Source organism: Piliocolobus tephrosceles, chromosome 3, assembly GCF_002776525.5.
Source record: "Piliocolobus tephrosceles isolate RC106 chromosome 3, ASM277652v3, whole genome shotgun sequence".
Classification (NCBI taxonomy): Eukaryota; Metazoa; Chordata; class Mammalia; order Primates; family Cercopithecidae; genus Piliocolobus; species Piliocolobus tephrosceles.
In genome coordinates, this window is record NC_045436.1 from 44723296 (window position 1) to 44740067 (window position 16772).

The 16772-nt window shown below is 38.9% G+C and overlaps 1 protein-coding gene across 4 annotated transcripts in view; it reads left to right on the forward strand.

Annotated features, from left to right (window-relative positions):
* The window catches only part of OTUD4 (OTU deubiquitinase 4), a 47914-nt gene that overhangs the window by 6717 nt on the left and 24425 nt on the right, over positions 1–16772 (forward strand). For all 4 annotated transcript variants that reach the window (XM_023226986.3, XM_023226994.3, XM_023227012.1 and 1 more), the window contains exons 3-7: positions 2192–2242; positions 10565–10611; positions 11537–11609; positions 12730–12811; positions 15453–15585. In XM_023226986.3, the coding sequence (XP_023082754.1) occupies positions 2192–2242; positions 10565–10611; positions 11537–11609; positions 12730–12811; positions 15453–15585 (386 nt within the window). The remainder of the gene's footprint in view (positions 1–2191; positions 2243–10564; positions 10612–11536; positions 11610–12729; positions 12812–15452; positions 15586–16772) is intronic.

Consider the following 16772-nt stretch of genomic DNA (forward strand, 5'->3'; position numbering starts at 1 on the left):
TGTGGTGGCCCATGCCTGTAGTCCCAGCTACTCTTGAGGCTGAGGCACGAGGATTGCTTGAACCCAGGAGGCAGAGGTTGCAGTGAGCCGAGTTGTGCTGCTCCACCACAGCCTGGGTGACAGAGTGAGACTGTCTCAAAAAAAAAAAAAAAAAAAATTCAGACTTGCAGTGTAAAAAATACGCCGAGTGTAAGTAATGCTGAACGCTTAATTTTATCAGAAGGCATTTATAGTTTTTTAATTTTCAGGGTTCAGTGTGAACTCACATATCAGAACACTGTAATTATGTAAGTAGTGATTAATAGTTAATAAAATGTGTAACAGCTTAATACAATTTTTTCGGTAGTATGTGAAATAAGATGCCACAGTGACCTGTTCTCATTTTACATTCAAAGTCTTACAGGATTTAATACTTACTGGTTTGAAGACCTAGAATTATGTAACCTGACAACTTTGGATGTTGTTTCCCCCAGTTGACTGGTAGAGAACATTGATATAATACTTTACAAATGATAGGCTTGAAACCTTGTTTTATTAAAAAAAACTGGTAACGCAGAGGCTAGATAAGAAAGTACAAAGGTTACAAAGGTGTGGTAGAGAAGGGAAGTGGGTAGGTGGAGTGGTCTTTAAATTAATTCTTATTAATCATTGGCCCCAGAGGGTAAAACTGTTGATGATAATGGATATTGCTAACATTGGTTGAGGTGCTTACTATGTGCCAGGCATTAAGATTAAGTGCTTTGCGTATATTTTAGTCCATATAATCTTTTTTTTTTTTTTTTTTGAGATGGAATCTCACTCTGTTGCCCAAGCTGGAGTGCAGTGGCGTGATCTCGGCTCACTGCAAGCTCTGCCTCCCAGGTTCATGCCATTCTCCTGTCTCAGCCTCTAAAGTAGCTGGGACTACAGGTGCCCGCCACCACCACGTCAGACTAATTTTTTGTATTTTTAGTAGAGACAGGCTTTCACCATGTTAGCCAGGATGGTCTCAATCTTCTGACCTCGTGATCCTCCCGCCCTGGCCTCCCAAAGTGCTGGGATTACAGGCATGAGCCACCGCGCCCGGCCTTAGTCCATATAATCTTTTGAGGTATGATCAGAGGTTGAAAGTTCCATGGGGAAAAGTTTCACTTTCCGTGTACGAACCTTCAAGCAGTTTCATTTGTCCAGAATTGGAAAGAGATATTGTAGAAAGGATTATGCCTTGTTATGACATTGTTCAGCCATGGCATAGATGGACACTTTCTGCCCAGAAAGAAGACTCTCAGATAGGATGCAGGCTTGCGTCAGAATTCTGCACTCTCTTGTAACTTTAAATGGTTCTGTGTTTTTTTTTTTTTCCTTAGTCCCAGCTACTCGGGAGGCTGAGGCAGGAGAATGGCCTAAAACCAGGAGGCGGAGCTTGCAGTGAGCTGAGATCCAGCCACTGCACTCCAGCCTGGGCGGCAGAGCAAGACTCCGTCTCAAAAAAAAAGAAAAATCCTGTTGATGCTTCAAAATATTTTTAGCCTTACTAGTTCTCATCGCTCTTTCTAGTATCACTGAACTGAGAGACAATGAGTACTCTTATCTGTATTGTTAAGCTATACTATTTCTTAGCTAGGAAGTCAGCCTTTGTTTTATTCCCTTCCACACACTGGCCACTACCAAGTTAAAGAACTGCTTTCATTATATAATTTCTCAGTTCAGAATGTCACCTGCAGTGGCCTTGAATGGCCTTTCCCATCTAGCCTGTAAGTCCTTCCTGGGCTCAAGGCCCTCTGTAAATATGCCCCCATTTGGGTTCTTCTCCCCCTCAGTTCCACAACAGGTTGTCCTGCTCCAGCTGGCCAGATTGCTTGTCTTCCCAACACAGTGTTCCTCTTCCTCCTCATGCCACATTGGCCCTCTCTGTAGAGTATCAGCTGCCTGTTGCCATCCAGATCCTGTCCAGTACTCATCTTGAGTCACTTTTCTTTCAGGGAACCTTTCCTGACAAAATTTCCTTCTTTACGTTCTTTTGTATGTTTATGGTCTTTAATGATTGCTATATGTTTTCATAATTAGATTATGTACATATTTTCAAATAATACTGAGGTATTTTAGGTTTATGTACAAACAGTAATTCACAGTGAATGTTGTTGACACAGTGAAGCGGTTAACTTTTGACATATATCTTAGATGACATTTCTAATAGATTTATTTTTTGCAGTTTATAGAAGGATCATTTGAAGAATATTTAAAGCGTTTGGAAAATCCACAGGTATGTCACAATCTTCTAGTATATTTCTATTTGTATGTATCCAAATAATGTATTTAAAATTCATTAAAATGGAAGATTACTATTACAGTGTATAGAGAAGTGTAAAAGGCTGAAATAATACTGGGGTGATGATTTTCAGAATGCTACGTTGGTGTCTGTGTAACCTTGGACAGGGTGAAGTTTGATTTCTCTCTCTCTCTTTTTTTTTTTTTGAGACAGAGTCTCGCTCTGTCGCCCAGGCTGGAGTGCAGTGGCCAGATCTCAGCTCACTACAAGCTCCACCTCCCGGGTTTACGCCATTCTCCTGCCTCAGCCTCCCGAGTAGCTGGGACTACAGGCGCCTGCCACCTCGCCCGGCTAGTTTTTTGCATTTTTTAGTAGAGACGGGGTTTCACCGGGTTAGCCAGGATGGATTTCTCTCTCTATTTTTGAATGGAATCTCACTTTGTTGCCAGGCTGGAGTGCGTGGCACGATCTTGGCTCACTGCAGCCTCTGCCTCCCAGGTTCAAGCAATTCTCCTCCCAAGTATCTGGGACTGCAGGTGCGCACCACCATGCCCAGCTAATTGTTTTATTTTTAGTATAGATGGGATTTTAACCAACTATACTATTGGCCAGGATGGTCTTGATCTCTTGACGTCATGATCTGCCTGCCTCGGCCTCTCAAAGTGCTGGGATTACAGGTGTGAGCCACGACACCCAGCCTGCAAAGTTTTTCTTTCTAGGCAACTGAGAAGGCAGAGTTCTTTCTTTCTTTTTTTTTAAATTATAGTTTAAGTTCTAGGGTACATGTGCACAACATGCAGATTTGCTACATATGTATACATGTGCCATGTTGGTGTGCTGCACCCATTAACTTGTCATTTACTTTAGGTATATCTCCTAATGCTATCCTTCCCCCCTTCCCCCACCCCATGACAGGCCCCAGTGTGTGATGTTCCCCTTCCTGTGTCCAAGTGTTCTCATTGTTCAATTCCCACCTGTGAGTGAGAACATGCGGTGTTTGGTTTTTTGTCCTTGCAATAGTTTCCTGAGAATGATGGTTTCCAGCTTCATCCATGTCCCTGCAAAGGACATTAACTCATCCTTTTTTATGGCTGCATAGTATTCCATGGTGTATATGTGCCACATTTTCTTAATCCAGTCTATCATTGATGGATATTTGGGTTGGTTCCAAGTCTTCGCTATTGTGAATAGTGAGAAGGCAGAATTCTTTCATGCAGGTTCCTATTTCCATGATCATCTTGTGAAGAGGGAAGAGACTGTTGAGACAGAAAAGGATAGCATTTACCTACCAACTCCTGCTGCTATACTTTTTCAGTCACGATGTTAAAAGGATTTTTCTTAATTTTTTTCTGTTTACAAAACTAACATTCTCACTGTAAAAATCCAGATACCTTGGAATGCCATTTAGAATGTTAAGGTAAAAATAACATTGGCAAAGAAGAAAGCTAAGAAGAGTTAAGGAGTAAAGGGAATGTAATATAGGAACCAAGGGTGTTTGATCGATGACTGGTGTATCCATTTGGTTGCCTAACACTAATTTGAGTGCTTGTTATGGGCCAAGAATTCCTAGTCACCCTAGGGATGCAGAGATAACGTAGATGACAAAAAAGTTTCCCTGTCATAAGAAAGAAGGTCAATACAAGCTGGAAAAGTGGATTTGTCACAAGAGTTATATAGCTTTGACGCCGTAGGCATTCAAAGTGTTATTTCTAGCTGGGTAGACAAAGCAACACTTTGAGAGTGAGTTTGTATTTGAAGTCTGAATAGATTCTAAATAGGAAATGCCTGGGCCGAAGGGCATTCCAGTCAGTGAAAACTGTGAGCAAGGCAGATTCAGAAAACAGTTCAGATTGTGTGGAGCGTTGAGCATGTGAAGGTAAGAAGCAGTGAGAAAGGAGTTGGAAGGCAGGTTGGGGCCAAACTGTGGGAGAGCCTTCAGTGTTAGGATCAGTGGTTTGGAGCTTATGCTTTAGACCCGTGTTTCTCTTTTTTTTTTTTTTTTTTTTGAGATGGAGTCTCGCTCTGTCCCCCAGGCTGGAGTGCAGTGGCCGGATCTCAGCTCACTGTAAGCTCCGCCTCCCGGGTTTACGCCATTCTCCTGCCTCAGCCTCCCGAGTAGCTGGGACTACAGGCGCCCGCCACGTCGCCCGGCTAGTTTTTTGTATTTTTTAGTAGAGACGGGGTTTCACAGTGTTAGCCAGGATGGTCTCGATCTCCTGACCTCGTGATCCGCCCGTCTCGGCCTCCCAAAGTGCTGGGATTACAGGCTTGAGCCACCGCGCCCGGCCGACCCGTGTTTCTCAAAGTGTGATCTGTAGTTTATCTGTGTCAAAATCACTTGATGTGCATGTGAAAATGCAGATTCCCTGGCCCCTATTCCAGACCTGAATCAGGGCCTCTGGGCCTGGGGCCTAGGCATCAGGCATTGGGAAGCCATATAAGGTTTTGGGGGAAGTCAGAGTAGTGGTTACCCTATCTAAAATTGTAGTTCTCAGCTTCCAACACATTCCCTGTATCCCTCTCTGCTTTATTTTTCTCTGAAGTGCTTATACCATTTAATGTACTGTGTATTTCGTTTGTCGTCTTCCTACTTGAATTAAGCTCCATGAACACGGAGTTCTGTATGTTTTGTTCACTGCTATGTTCCTGAGCTGAGGGATTTTGTTGACTGAAGGGTTGGATGGCATTTTGATGACTGAATGGATAGATGAAAGAGTATTGTGTAAAAATAGTTTGAGGTGGATGGGATCACAGGTGGAAAGACCCATTTTAAAATAGTTTAAAAAGTATTTAATATGGAAAAATGCTCACATTATATTAAGTGTAAAAAGGAACAAGTATTACTCTGGTTTTGGAGACAAATACCATTGAAGGCTTTTTCTCTAAATCCAGTCCTGAATATATTTTTATGTAATTCTGAAACTGAATTTTGCCAGTATACTGTGATCACATACTCATTGTCCTGAGGTTTGCGTTTTTCTTAGTTTATAAGCCTCTTTGAAGGCAGGCATTGTGCGTATGTTTTTATTGCTTTGGAATTCTCATAGTTACCTTTCAGTTTGGAGTACCTAATTCATGATCAGTTTGTCTGTGCAGAATGAGTGTTAAGTCCACGTCACATTATATGTAACAGATAGGGAAAATAAACACCAGAATATTAACCGTTGTCATCTCCAGGTGGCAAGTATTATACGTGATTTTTTTTTTTTTTTTTACTTCCTTTAGAAAAAATATAAAATGACAAAGGCCATTTATTACTTTGTATCAGGAAAACCACACAGTGTTGTTTCACAATAATTTCTGTGCAGCAGGTCAGGCTGTTGGACTATGAGAATTTGAGCTAGGCTAGGCATAATGGGAATGAAGAGAAGGGGACAGAGGGAGGAAATGAAGCAGTGAACTGAACAGAGACGGATTTGATTTGGGGTCATGGGAAAGGAAGGTGTTAATGTTGGTCTGGTTTAGAACACGTGGGACAGGTTGTACCTCTTCCTCACGGTGGAGACTGGCCAGGTTTCTTTCTGATAAACACAAGACTTCTTAGGATCTCCCCAGTCTGATCAAACCTCTTCTTGAGATGTCTTAGGTATCTTCTGAACAGTTGCTTCTTTTTTGTTACTAGCAACAAATACTTATAAATCTTCGTTCTTATTTTTTTGCTCTCCTGGGCTGGGCACAGTGGTTTGTGCCCCTAATCCCAACACTATAGGAGGCAGAGGTGGGCGGGTTACTTGAGGTCAGAAGTTCAGGATGGTGAAACCCCATCTCTACCAAAAATACAAAAAAATTAACCGGGTGTGGTGGCGTGCACCTGTGGTCCCAGCTACTCGGGAGGCCAAGGCAGGAGAATTGGCTCGAACCTGGGACGCGGAGGTTGCAGTGAGCTGAGATTGTGCCACTGCATTCCAGCCTGGGCACCAGGGTGAGACTCCATCTCAAAAAATAAATAAATTTTTTTGCTTTCCTGATACATGGCTGTATAAAATGAAAACAGAAACCATTTGGCGGATAGTTGATGGATAAACTCAGTTGCTTCATCCAGTTCTCAGAGAAGGAATCTTTTTCCTCTTAAAATAATAAGTAACAGTGGAGCATTTTGAAAGGTACCTCAGACTTGTGCAAGAATATGTTTTTGTCTGCTTTGAGGTCAAATTGACATACAATGAAATTAATCACTTTTAAATGTACGATTTGATGAGATTTGACAAATGTATACACTTATGTAACCACCACTACAAACATCATAAAGGACATTTCCATCACTCCAAAAAGTTTCCTTTTGCCTTTTTGCAATTAATTCCCATCCCCCTATCCCCTGGGTCCTGGCAAGCACTGATTTGCTTTCTAAGTTTTGCCATTTCTAGATACATATAAATGGAATGATAGAGTTTGTAGTCTTATGTATTTGGCTTCTTTAACTTAGCCTATTGGAAACACTAAAATTCATTCATGCATTTAGCAGTAGTTCCTTTTTATTGAAGAATAATAGTCTGTGTATGTATCTATCACAAGCTGTGTATACATTTACCAGTTGATATGTAAGTTCTCTACAGTTTTGCATTGTTAAAATTGAAGCTGCTAGGCCAGACGCGGTGGCTCATGCCTGGTAATCCCAGCACTTTGGGAGGCCGAGGCGGGTGGATCACGAGGTCAGAAGATGGAGACCATCCTGGCTAACACGGTGAAACCCCGTCTCTACTAAAAAACAAAAAAAAAACAAAAAATTAGTCGGGTGTGGTGGCAGTCGCCTATGGTCCCAGCTACTTAGGAGGCTGAGGCAGGAGAATGGCCTGAACCCAGGAGGTGGAGCTTGCAGTGAGCTGAGATCGTGCCACTGCACTCCAGCCTAGGTGACAGAGCAAGACTCTCAAAAAAAAAAAAAAAAAAAAATTGAGGCTGCTGTGAACAATTGCTTATAAATCTTTGTGTAGACATGTGTTTTCTTTTTTCTTGGATTAATACCTTAGAGCAAAATTGCTGGGTCATCTGGTAAATACATTTTTAAGAGAAACTGCCAAACTTTTCGAAGTGACTGTACCATTTTGCTTTCTCTTCAGCAATATTATGAGAATTTCAGGTTCTCCACATATTTTGCCAGCACTCTTTGTGATTTAACTTGAATTTCTCTAATGATGTTGAGCCTCTTTTCATGTGCTTATTTGTCATCCATCTAATTTTGTTGGTGAAATGTCTTTTCATAGGTTTTTGCCCATTTTTTTAATTGCTGCTGTTCTTACTGAATTTTACTAGTTCTTTATACTGGATATAAGTCCTGTATTGGATGTATATTTTACAAATACATTCTTCTAGTTTGTATTTTGGCTTTCCATTTTCTTTTCTTTTTTTTTTTTTAAATTTTTTATTTATTTTATTTGTTTTTTTTTTTGAGGCAGAGTTTTGCTCTGTTGCCCAGGCTGGGGTGAAGTCGCACGATCTCAGCTCACTGAAACCTCTGCCTCCCCGACTTCAAGCGAGTCCCCTGCCTCAGCCTCCTGAATAATTGGGATTACAAGCTTGGCTTTTCGTTTACTTAACAATGTCTTTTGAGGAGCAAGAGCTTAATACTGATGACTATTTAAGAACCATATGTAATTTTGATATAATATGGTTAATTAGTTAAAGCATATTTTGAAGGAATTCTTTTTACGAGAAAGATGTATGTCACACATCAAAAATGCTGATTAAGCAAAATTATAGTTTTTAAGGTGGAAGACAGTGGTAGTAGAATATCAATTTTTTTTTTTTTTTTTTTTTTTTTTTTTTAATAATAGTGACACTGCTTGGGGAAGATTTTAGGATGTCCATTGTTTACCTAACCAGACTACAAAATAACTTATTCTGAAGATTACTTATTAAAAAGTACATTATTCTCATGTAGCATTTTGTTGAGACTGATAGAATTTTTCATTTTTTATTTTTATTTTTTTTAGAGATGGAGTTTTGCTCTTAACACCCAGGCTGGAGTGCAGTGGTGTGATCTCGGCTCACTGCAACCTCCGCCTCCTGGGTTCAAGCAGTTCTCCTGTCTCAGCCTCCTGAGTAGCTGGGATTACAGGCATCTGCCACCACACCCAGCTAATTTTTCTATTTTTTAGTAGAGATGGGGTTTCACCATGTTGGCCAGGGTGGTCCTGAACTCTTGTCCTCAGGTAATCCACCCTCCTCAGCCTCCCAAAGTGCTGGGATTACAGGCATGAGCCACTGTGCCTGGCAGGATTTTTCATGTTTTTAAGTGATGTAATGCTTCTTGTATAAAAATTGGAAACGTAGCTCGGGTGTTTGATCTAAACAGACTCATAGCAGTGAACAGTTTCCTCTACACCAAAGGATAGCACTTCTAGCAGTTTGTGAGAAGCCGTGATTGTTAGGTTGAGGCCTATTTTAAGAGATCTATTTTAATATATGGCACCTATTCCATTTTGAAAATCAGAGCTAACTTTTAAGAACTATTGAAAAGTCTCTGGGGGAAAAGATTGTGCTGGTCTAAGATCAAAACATTGTTTAAAATATTTTCCTTATTTGAGTTTTTCTTTTCTTCCAAAGATTAAGTGGCAACATTCACTTACCAAAGCTCACTGTTTTTGGTGACTTAATGTATTAAGTCTTTACTGACTTCACAGTACTATAGGAAAATATTCTTATGATAAAAGTTTTAAAATATAGATGTATATAGAATGAAGGGTGAAAATTCTTCATTTTTCCTCATGTTAACTTCCCTGTCTCTATTGTCAGTTTAGGATGTATCCTCCCCATCTGCTTTCTATGCGTGCACATGTACCAATATGTGTGTCTTTTTGTTTGTTTTTTACAAATAGGGTTATTTTACCATAATTTACTTTTAAAATTGTAGTGATTTTTCTAGGTCATTTCATGTGGTTATACCTCATTCTTTTCAATGAAATACATGATATTCTATAGTGTGGATGAAACATGAATTATTTATTTTTATTTTTTTTGAGACAGTTTCGCTCTTGTTGCCCAGGCTGGAGTGCAGAGGCGTGATCTTGGCTTACTGCAACCCCTGCCTCCCAGGTTCAAGTGGTTCTCCTCCCTCAGCCCCCGAGTAGCTGGGATTACAGGCACGCGCCACCAAGCCAGGCTAATTTTTTGTATTTTTTGTATTTTTAGTAGAGATGGGGTTTCACCATGTTGGTCAGGCTGGTCTCGAACTCCTGACATCGTGATTCGCCTGCCTTGGCCTCCCAAAGTGTTGGGATTACATGAGCCACCGTGCCCTGCCTGAAACATGAATTATTTTACTATTCTGTAGGAATCTTAGGGAATTTTTTTTTTCGGTTTCTTTTCTTTTTTTTTTTTAACACTTACAAATAATCCCCAGTGACATCATTATTTTACATACACTTTTGTAGACATGAAATACTTCTTTATGATAGATTTATAGAAGTTGAATTGCTGGGTCAAAGGGTATATGGGACATTTTAAATTTTGAAATATACTGGCCATTTGTCTTTCAGAAAGGCTGGGACTTTTCTAAGGAGTGTAGAATTTTCCTTGTTTTCAAAACGATTGCTAGCACAGTGCTGTCTTTTGTACCTTCATTTACCCTGAAGATAAGAGACCTTCTGCCCTTTTTTATACTTCCCGGTTTTCTGCTTCTATTCAATATTTCTTTTTTTATTTTTTGAGATAGAGTTTTGCTCTTGTTGCCCAGGCTGGAGTGCAATGGTGCAATCTTGGCTCACTGCAACCTCCGCTTCCTGCGTTCAAGTGATTCTCCTGCCTCAGCCTCTTGAGTAGCTGGGACTATAGGCATGGGCTAGTTTTGTATTTTTAGTAGAGATGGGATTTCTCCATGTTGGTCAGGCTGGTCTTGAACTCCCGACCTCAAGTGATCCTCCCTCCTTAGCCTCCCAGAGTGCTGGGATCACAGGTGTGAGCCGCTGCGCCTGGCCCCCTCTATTCAGTATTTCATTTCCCAAGCTTATACCACGTGCCAGCCTCGCTCCTGGGGGCTAGGCTGGAGGATAACTCTTGCCTTCAGTAAGTTATCAACTTGAGCCAGGTGCGGTGGCTCATGCCTGTAATTCCAGCACTTTGGGAGGCTGAGGCGGGCGGATCACCTGAGGTCGGGAGTTGAGACCAGCCTGACCAACATGGAGAAACCCCATCTCTACTAAAAATACCACCTATTGTGATCTGCTTTACATAAACGTTTTTATAATATTCACAATACTACTACTAATAATGAACTTTAAGAACTCATTACATATGCTGTATAAATGTGTGTATAGAAGTATAAAGTGTAATCTAAAAAGTGTGAGACACTTATATGCCACCTTTTTTTCTTCAATACAGGAATGGGTAGGACAAGTGGAAATAAGTGCCCTTTCTCTTATGTACAGGTAAACACTGTAATAACATAAGTAAAAGAAAATGTAACCAGTGGGAAATTATATTCCATTATATTAAAAATGTTAAAATAGCAAAGCTGTTTTATACTTTGGTTATGAAGCATCTTTTCTAAGTTTTTTTTTAATCGCATCAATTAGATTTTGACATTTAGATAGGTCAGTGTTTAGAAATTTTAAATCTCAAAATACTTTGGAAAAGGGTACAGAAATTTTTCCGGTCTATGTTCTGTAAGATATCACTTATCAACCTTATAGAGAAGTGATTTTCTACTTTCTCAGGGTCAGTGGCATTGAGTGGGCCACTAGGACTGTACTAAAATACCATGTTACAAATTGAGTATTCCTTATCTGAATTGGTTGAGTCCAGAAGTTTTTGGATTTTGATTTTTTTTTTTTTTTTTTGGAATGTTTACATTACACTTACCCAGTTGAGCATCCCTAATCTGAAACTCTGAAATCCAGAATGCTCCAGTGAGCATTTCCTTTGAGTGTCATGTTGGTGCTCAAAAAGTTTTAGGTTTTGGAACATTTGGGATTTTGGCTTTTTAGATTTGGGATGCTAAACCTGTATTCAATTTTGCCACTTTTGCCCAGTAGAGAAGCAGGTAAATACTATGTTTTTTCTTTTCAGAATGTTGTTTAAATTTCATCTTCAAAACTTCTTTGATTTTTGAAGTCTCCCTTTAGAATTATATCTGACATTTAAAATATATACAAATTCGAAATTTTACATGTTAAAAAAGTTACTTTTGTATAGATATTTTACAACTTAGTTATCTCATTGTCTTTTGTATCTCCAGTGGTTGGGACAGTGCCTGGCACATATTAGGTCCTTGAATGAATTAATGAATGAATGATTAAATTCAAATTAATCAAGTATAGTCCATTATAAATAATTTCTAAATGTTATTTTCAGGAAAGATTTTGTAATTTATCGGGAACCAAATGTTTCTCCTTCACAAGTAACTGAAAATAATTTTCCTGAAAAGGTAAGAATTTTTCAAAGTGTTGTAAAATATTTAAGTAAAAGACCTACTTAGTTGCTACCATGACCTCATAAGCTATAATTTTAAATGATTTTTTGAAATATTTCCATATTAAGGTTATAGTATTCTGATTTCTTAAAAGTTCCTATTAATTGTCACTTAGTCGTATTATTTTGTATTTTTTTGCTCCCACAAATTACTGTTTTTAACGCTTTTATAACATTTTAGTAGAAACACTGAAAAGAAATGAGACATTAATATATACGATGAATTAGAGTGTTATTAGTTTTTTGTCAGTGTAAACATTAAGTACTAAAATAACTTGTGAAAATAGGTTCTGCCATTACATCCAGGAATACTTTAGTAATCATATATATTTCCCTGTTGTAAATTTTACTCACAAGGGTGTCGTTGCATTATCTGTCATAAAGCAGAAGCAACTGAAAAATTTTGTGAAGCCTAGAAAGAAAGATCATCTGACTTATTATAAGAGAATTTTTGTCTTAAGTAGCTATTTTGGAGTCATGAAGGCCAAATTGAAGTGACTTGTGTTCCACCATTCTAGTGGTGGTAAGTTAGAGGGTAATGAAGTAAAATACTACTGTTAGAAGAGTTTTGGGGTTTCTGGGATGTTTTAAGGGATCTGGCTTTTTCAAAACAAATTTTGAAATATATTATTATATTCTAAACAAAATGCGCATTTTTCTTTGTATATCTGATGATTTAGAAAATCACTTATACAAAGAAATTTATCTTTGATTTTGCTTGTTAGAAAATTTTGCTTGTTAGAGGTTAGCATTAATAAGGTTTTCAAATATTTTCTTAGTGTCTTAATTTTCTTCTTTAAGTAGTTGAAAGCATGTTTTCATATATTATTTTTATTTTTTTGTGATCCTGTAAACATTTCCAGAAATCATTTTGAATTTTTTGATCAAGGCTTATATAACATTTCAACATATGGATGTACTGTAGCTTGACAATATTGAAGCTTTAGGTTACTCCTAAAATACTCACTGTCTGTTTGGAAATGATCTAGTAATTCAGAGGCACTGGAGGCGTACGTTGCTATGTAAATGTCATATATACGAGGGGCTGAAATGTTTCTTTTATTTTTCCCTTTCAGGTATTACTGTGTTTTTCAAATGGAAATCATTATGATATTGTGTATCCCATAAAGTATAAAGAAAGCTCTGCTGTGTGTCAGTGTAAGTATCACCTTGTGTTTATATGGGAAATTATATTCCTGAACTTACAAAGTCTTAATATAAACAAATCAGAACAAATAATTCTATTGTGATATGAAAGTTATGTCCTAGAACCTTAAATCACCAAGAGTATTAATATTGTAATAAAAACGTGTTGCAATAGGAGGAAAGGTAGCTGGGCATGGTGGCACATGCCTGTTTTCCCAACTACTTGGGAGGCTGAGGTGGGAGGATCACTTGAGCTCAGGAAGTCAAGGCTGCAGTGAGCTATGATTGTGCCACTACACTCCAGCTTGGGCAACAGAGTGAGACCTTGTTTCAAACTCAAACAAAACAAAACAAAACAGAAATTGGAGGAAAGGGAGCTTGTGGCTAGAGTTTGACTTGTAAATACCGACTGTTTTTTCCTGCAATAATTTCAGTAATAAAGATTTATATGCATTTAAAAAACTGTTAGTGTATAGCTTGAAAATCCAAGTGACTGAGCAAATCAAACATTTGATTGTATTTGGCTCCAGGGCAGCATTTTGAACCTTGGCACTATTGATATTTTGGGCCGGATAATCCTCTGTTGTAGGGCTCTCTTGTGAACTTCAGGGATGTTAAGTGGCATCCTTGGCTTCTACCTAGTGGATGGCAGTAACACACTCTCCCTTTGTGACAACTAATAATATCTCCAGATTTTGCCAAATGTTTCTTGGGCATATGAATTCCCCTTGTCCTTCTCTTTGAGAATCCCTGCTATAGAAGAGCAGCGACCCTTCCTACCAGTTTATTTTATATCATCTGTACTGGCAAAGCACAGGTCAGTCATACAAAGCAGTGGTACTGGGCTTGTGACAGCTTTTTCCTCTGCTCTTAAGCTAGTGGTAACCAGTAAAGATATATGCAATACACTATTTAAAAAAATTAATCCATTGTAAGATATGAAAGTGTAGCTTCTGTACCCTGGGCTATGTCTTCTCTCTCTCCTAGCTAGTCACAATCTGGACATTAAACAGCTCTGGGAAAGATAGCTCCTACAGCTTGTCTTTCCTGTGGTTTGGGTGATATAAGGGCTGTAACTCCTGTTACTGGAATGTGGAAGAAAGATGGTCTATAAGAGGAAGTCTCTGTGGGAACTCATTTAGAGGTGGACACCCAATGTTTTTTTTGTTGTTGTTGCTACTTTTTTTTTGAGATAGAGTCTCGCTCTGTCACCTAGTGCAGTGGCTCAGTCTCCGCTCACTGCAACTTCCGCTTCCTGGGTTTAAGCTGTTCTCCTGCCTCAGCCTCCCAAGTAGCTTGGATTACAGGTGCACGCCACCACGTCTGGCTAATTTTTGTATTTTTAGTAGAGATGGAGTTTCACCATCTTGACCAGGCTGGTTTTGAACTCCTGACCTCAACTGATCTGCCCGCCTTAGCCTCCCAAAGTGCTGGGATTACAGGCGTGAGCCCTACCACACCCGGCCTTTTGCTGTTTTTTTAAGACAGGGTCTCGCTCTGTCACCCAGACTGGAGTGCAGTGGCATGATTTCAGTTCACTGCAACCACTGGTTTCTGGGTTCAAGCGATTCTCCTGCCTCAGCCTCTTGAGTAGCTGTAATTACAGATGTGCACCACCACACTTTGCTAATTTGTGTATTTTTAGTAGAGACAGGGTTTCACCGTGTTGGCCAGGCTGGTCTCGAACTCCTGACCTCCAGTGATCTGCCCGCCTTGGCCTGCCAGAGTGTTGGAATTACAGGTGTGAGCCTCCACACCTGGCCCCATTGTTGGTGAATTCTTAGTACATTTGTTTTCTTAAAGCTTATCGTAATAAAACCAAATGAGAATCCTAAAATCCATGTATTTTTGAATTTTTGTTAAAATATATTTCCCTATATTTGAGACTGGAGTTTTAAAATTTTACTTTATTTAAAGCAACAGAGTTGTCTAAATATGCTTCTTTCATTCAGTGGCTGCTGAGAATATATTTTGTAACAGCTTTTTTTTTTAGTTGCTTATGTAAAATTAAAATCTGGAGCTAGGTTATGTAGTCAAACATCCTCTTTTTCTATGGAAACCTGAGAAGTGCTTGTCCAAGGGTACAATTAGTGGGAAAGCTTAGACTAGCATCCAAGTCTTCTGAATTGTCAGCTAGTTATGTACTAGATTCCTCTTTCTAGCAATCTTAATGCTTCTTACTGTTTTTCATCCAAATCTCTTAAGATTGGGCATGTTGTATGACATACTTAAGTCTCAGTTTCCTTATCTGTACAATCAGAATAATGCTTCACTGTGCTGGGATTAAACGTAAGGATATATAGAGGTGCACAGTGTGTGGAATGTAGTAGTAATAATTGCTCAGTATGTGTGTTTTGGCTTTTCCTATTGTCCTACTTGTTTCACAGTTGTACCTTTTTGTGATGGTGTTAGTTTTTAAAATGGCACTGTCTTTTGCGGTTATTTTAAACTACTTAACTGCACTTACAGAAATTTTAGTTGTACCCTGCGTAACTTTATGATTAAATTATGTTACTGACCATAAGGTTTAGCAGGTATCTAGTCAGGATTTTAAAAGCCTGAGCAATAGAAAGTTACAATGTTACGGTCTGTTCCTGTTTTTAAAAAACTCCCTATAGTTAATGTTGGAAAATCTGTCTGTCATTAATTGCAGCTCTCCTTTATGAATTGTTGTATGAGAAGGTATTTAAAACTGATGTTAGTAAAATTGTGATGGGACTAGACACGTTGGAAGTAGCTGATGAAGACAACAGTGAAATATCAGATTCAGAGGATGACAGTTGCAAGTAAGAATGAAATCCTAAAATATTTTTCTAGCGCCATACAAGGAAACATTTAAGTAAATGTCTTTACATTTCAGTAAATGTCTTTGCATAAGATCTATTGAGGTGTTAATGGTATTCATAAAATACAGCCGTCTGCTGAAGTTTCTTTATCCCTGCCACTATTTTTACCTAATTTCTATTATGGGACTGTTTGGATGTTTATATTAAGATATTATATTAGGATGTTTACTCTTTTATAAGAACCAACCCTATTGTATTCTTATTGAAACTAAAAGTATATATTGTTGTATGAGAGTATGAAAGGATTGTACTTGGTATGTTACACTCTGTGATACTAGAAATATAAATGGAACTTAAGCCTTAGGCTATCTAATTCTTTATTATAAAAATAACTTAAAATATATGTATATCTCTTGATTTGTAATTCCAAGTATTTATTGAATTAAAATTTTCTGATCCTGATTGAAAATTTGGCCACCATTTCTTTCTGACTTGAATCAGTGTCTGCCATTGTAAATTTAATTCTAGAATGGACTGACTTTGCATAGATAGAAATTTTGCTCTGTGGTTCTCTCTGAGCACCATGTCATTGAGCATGGGGGGCATTGGAAGAGAGAATGACTAGCTTGTTACAACTTATTACCTGTGATTGGGGTTGGGGGACTTCTAGCACATCCAGCACATGCCCTTTGGTTGCTGCTGGTGGTAATGGTATTAGAAACAACTGGGTCTTATATGGCATTTGGCAAATGAAGTATAGAGTAGGGGCTAGTAAGCTGGAGAAGTTTACCGGAGATGGTAGAGTAGGTGTATAAGAAGATGTGTTCACTATTGTGTTTAGTTTTTCTTTTTATACCGCACTCTTGTTGTCCTTGGAATGTGGATTACCTTTACATTGCATTATTAAAATTTCTTTCTTTTTTTTTTTTTTTTGAGACGGAGTTTTGCTCTGGTTGCCCAGGCTGGAGTGCAATGGTGTGATCTTGGCTGACTGCACCCTCCTCCTCCCAGGTTCAAGCAATTCTCCTGCCTCAGCCTCCTGAGTAGCTGGGATTACAGGCATGCGCCACCAGCCCGGCTAATTTTGTATTTTTAGTAGAGATGGGGTTTCCTCTATGTTGGTCAGGTTGGTCTCGAACTCCCGAACTCAGGTGATCTGACCACCTCGGCCTCCGAAAGTGCTGGGA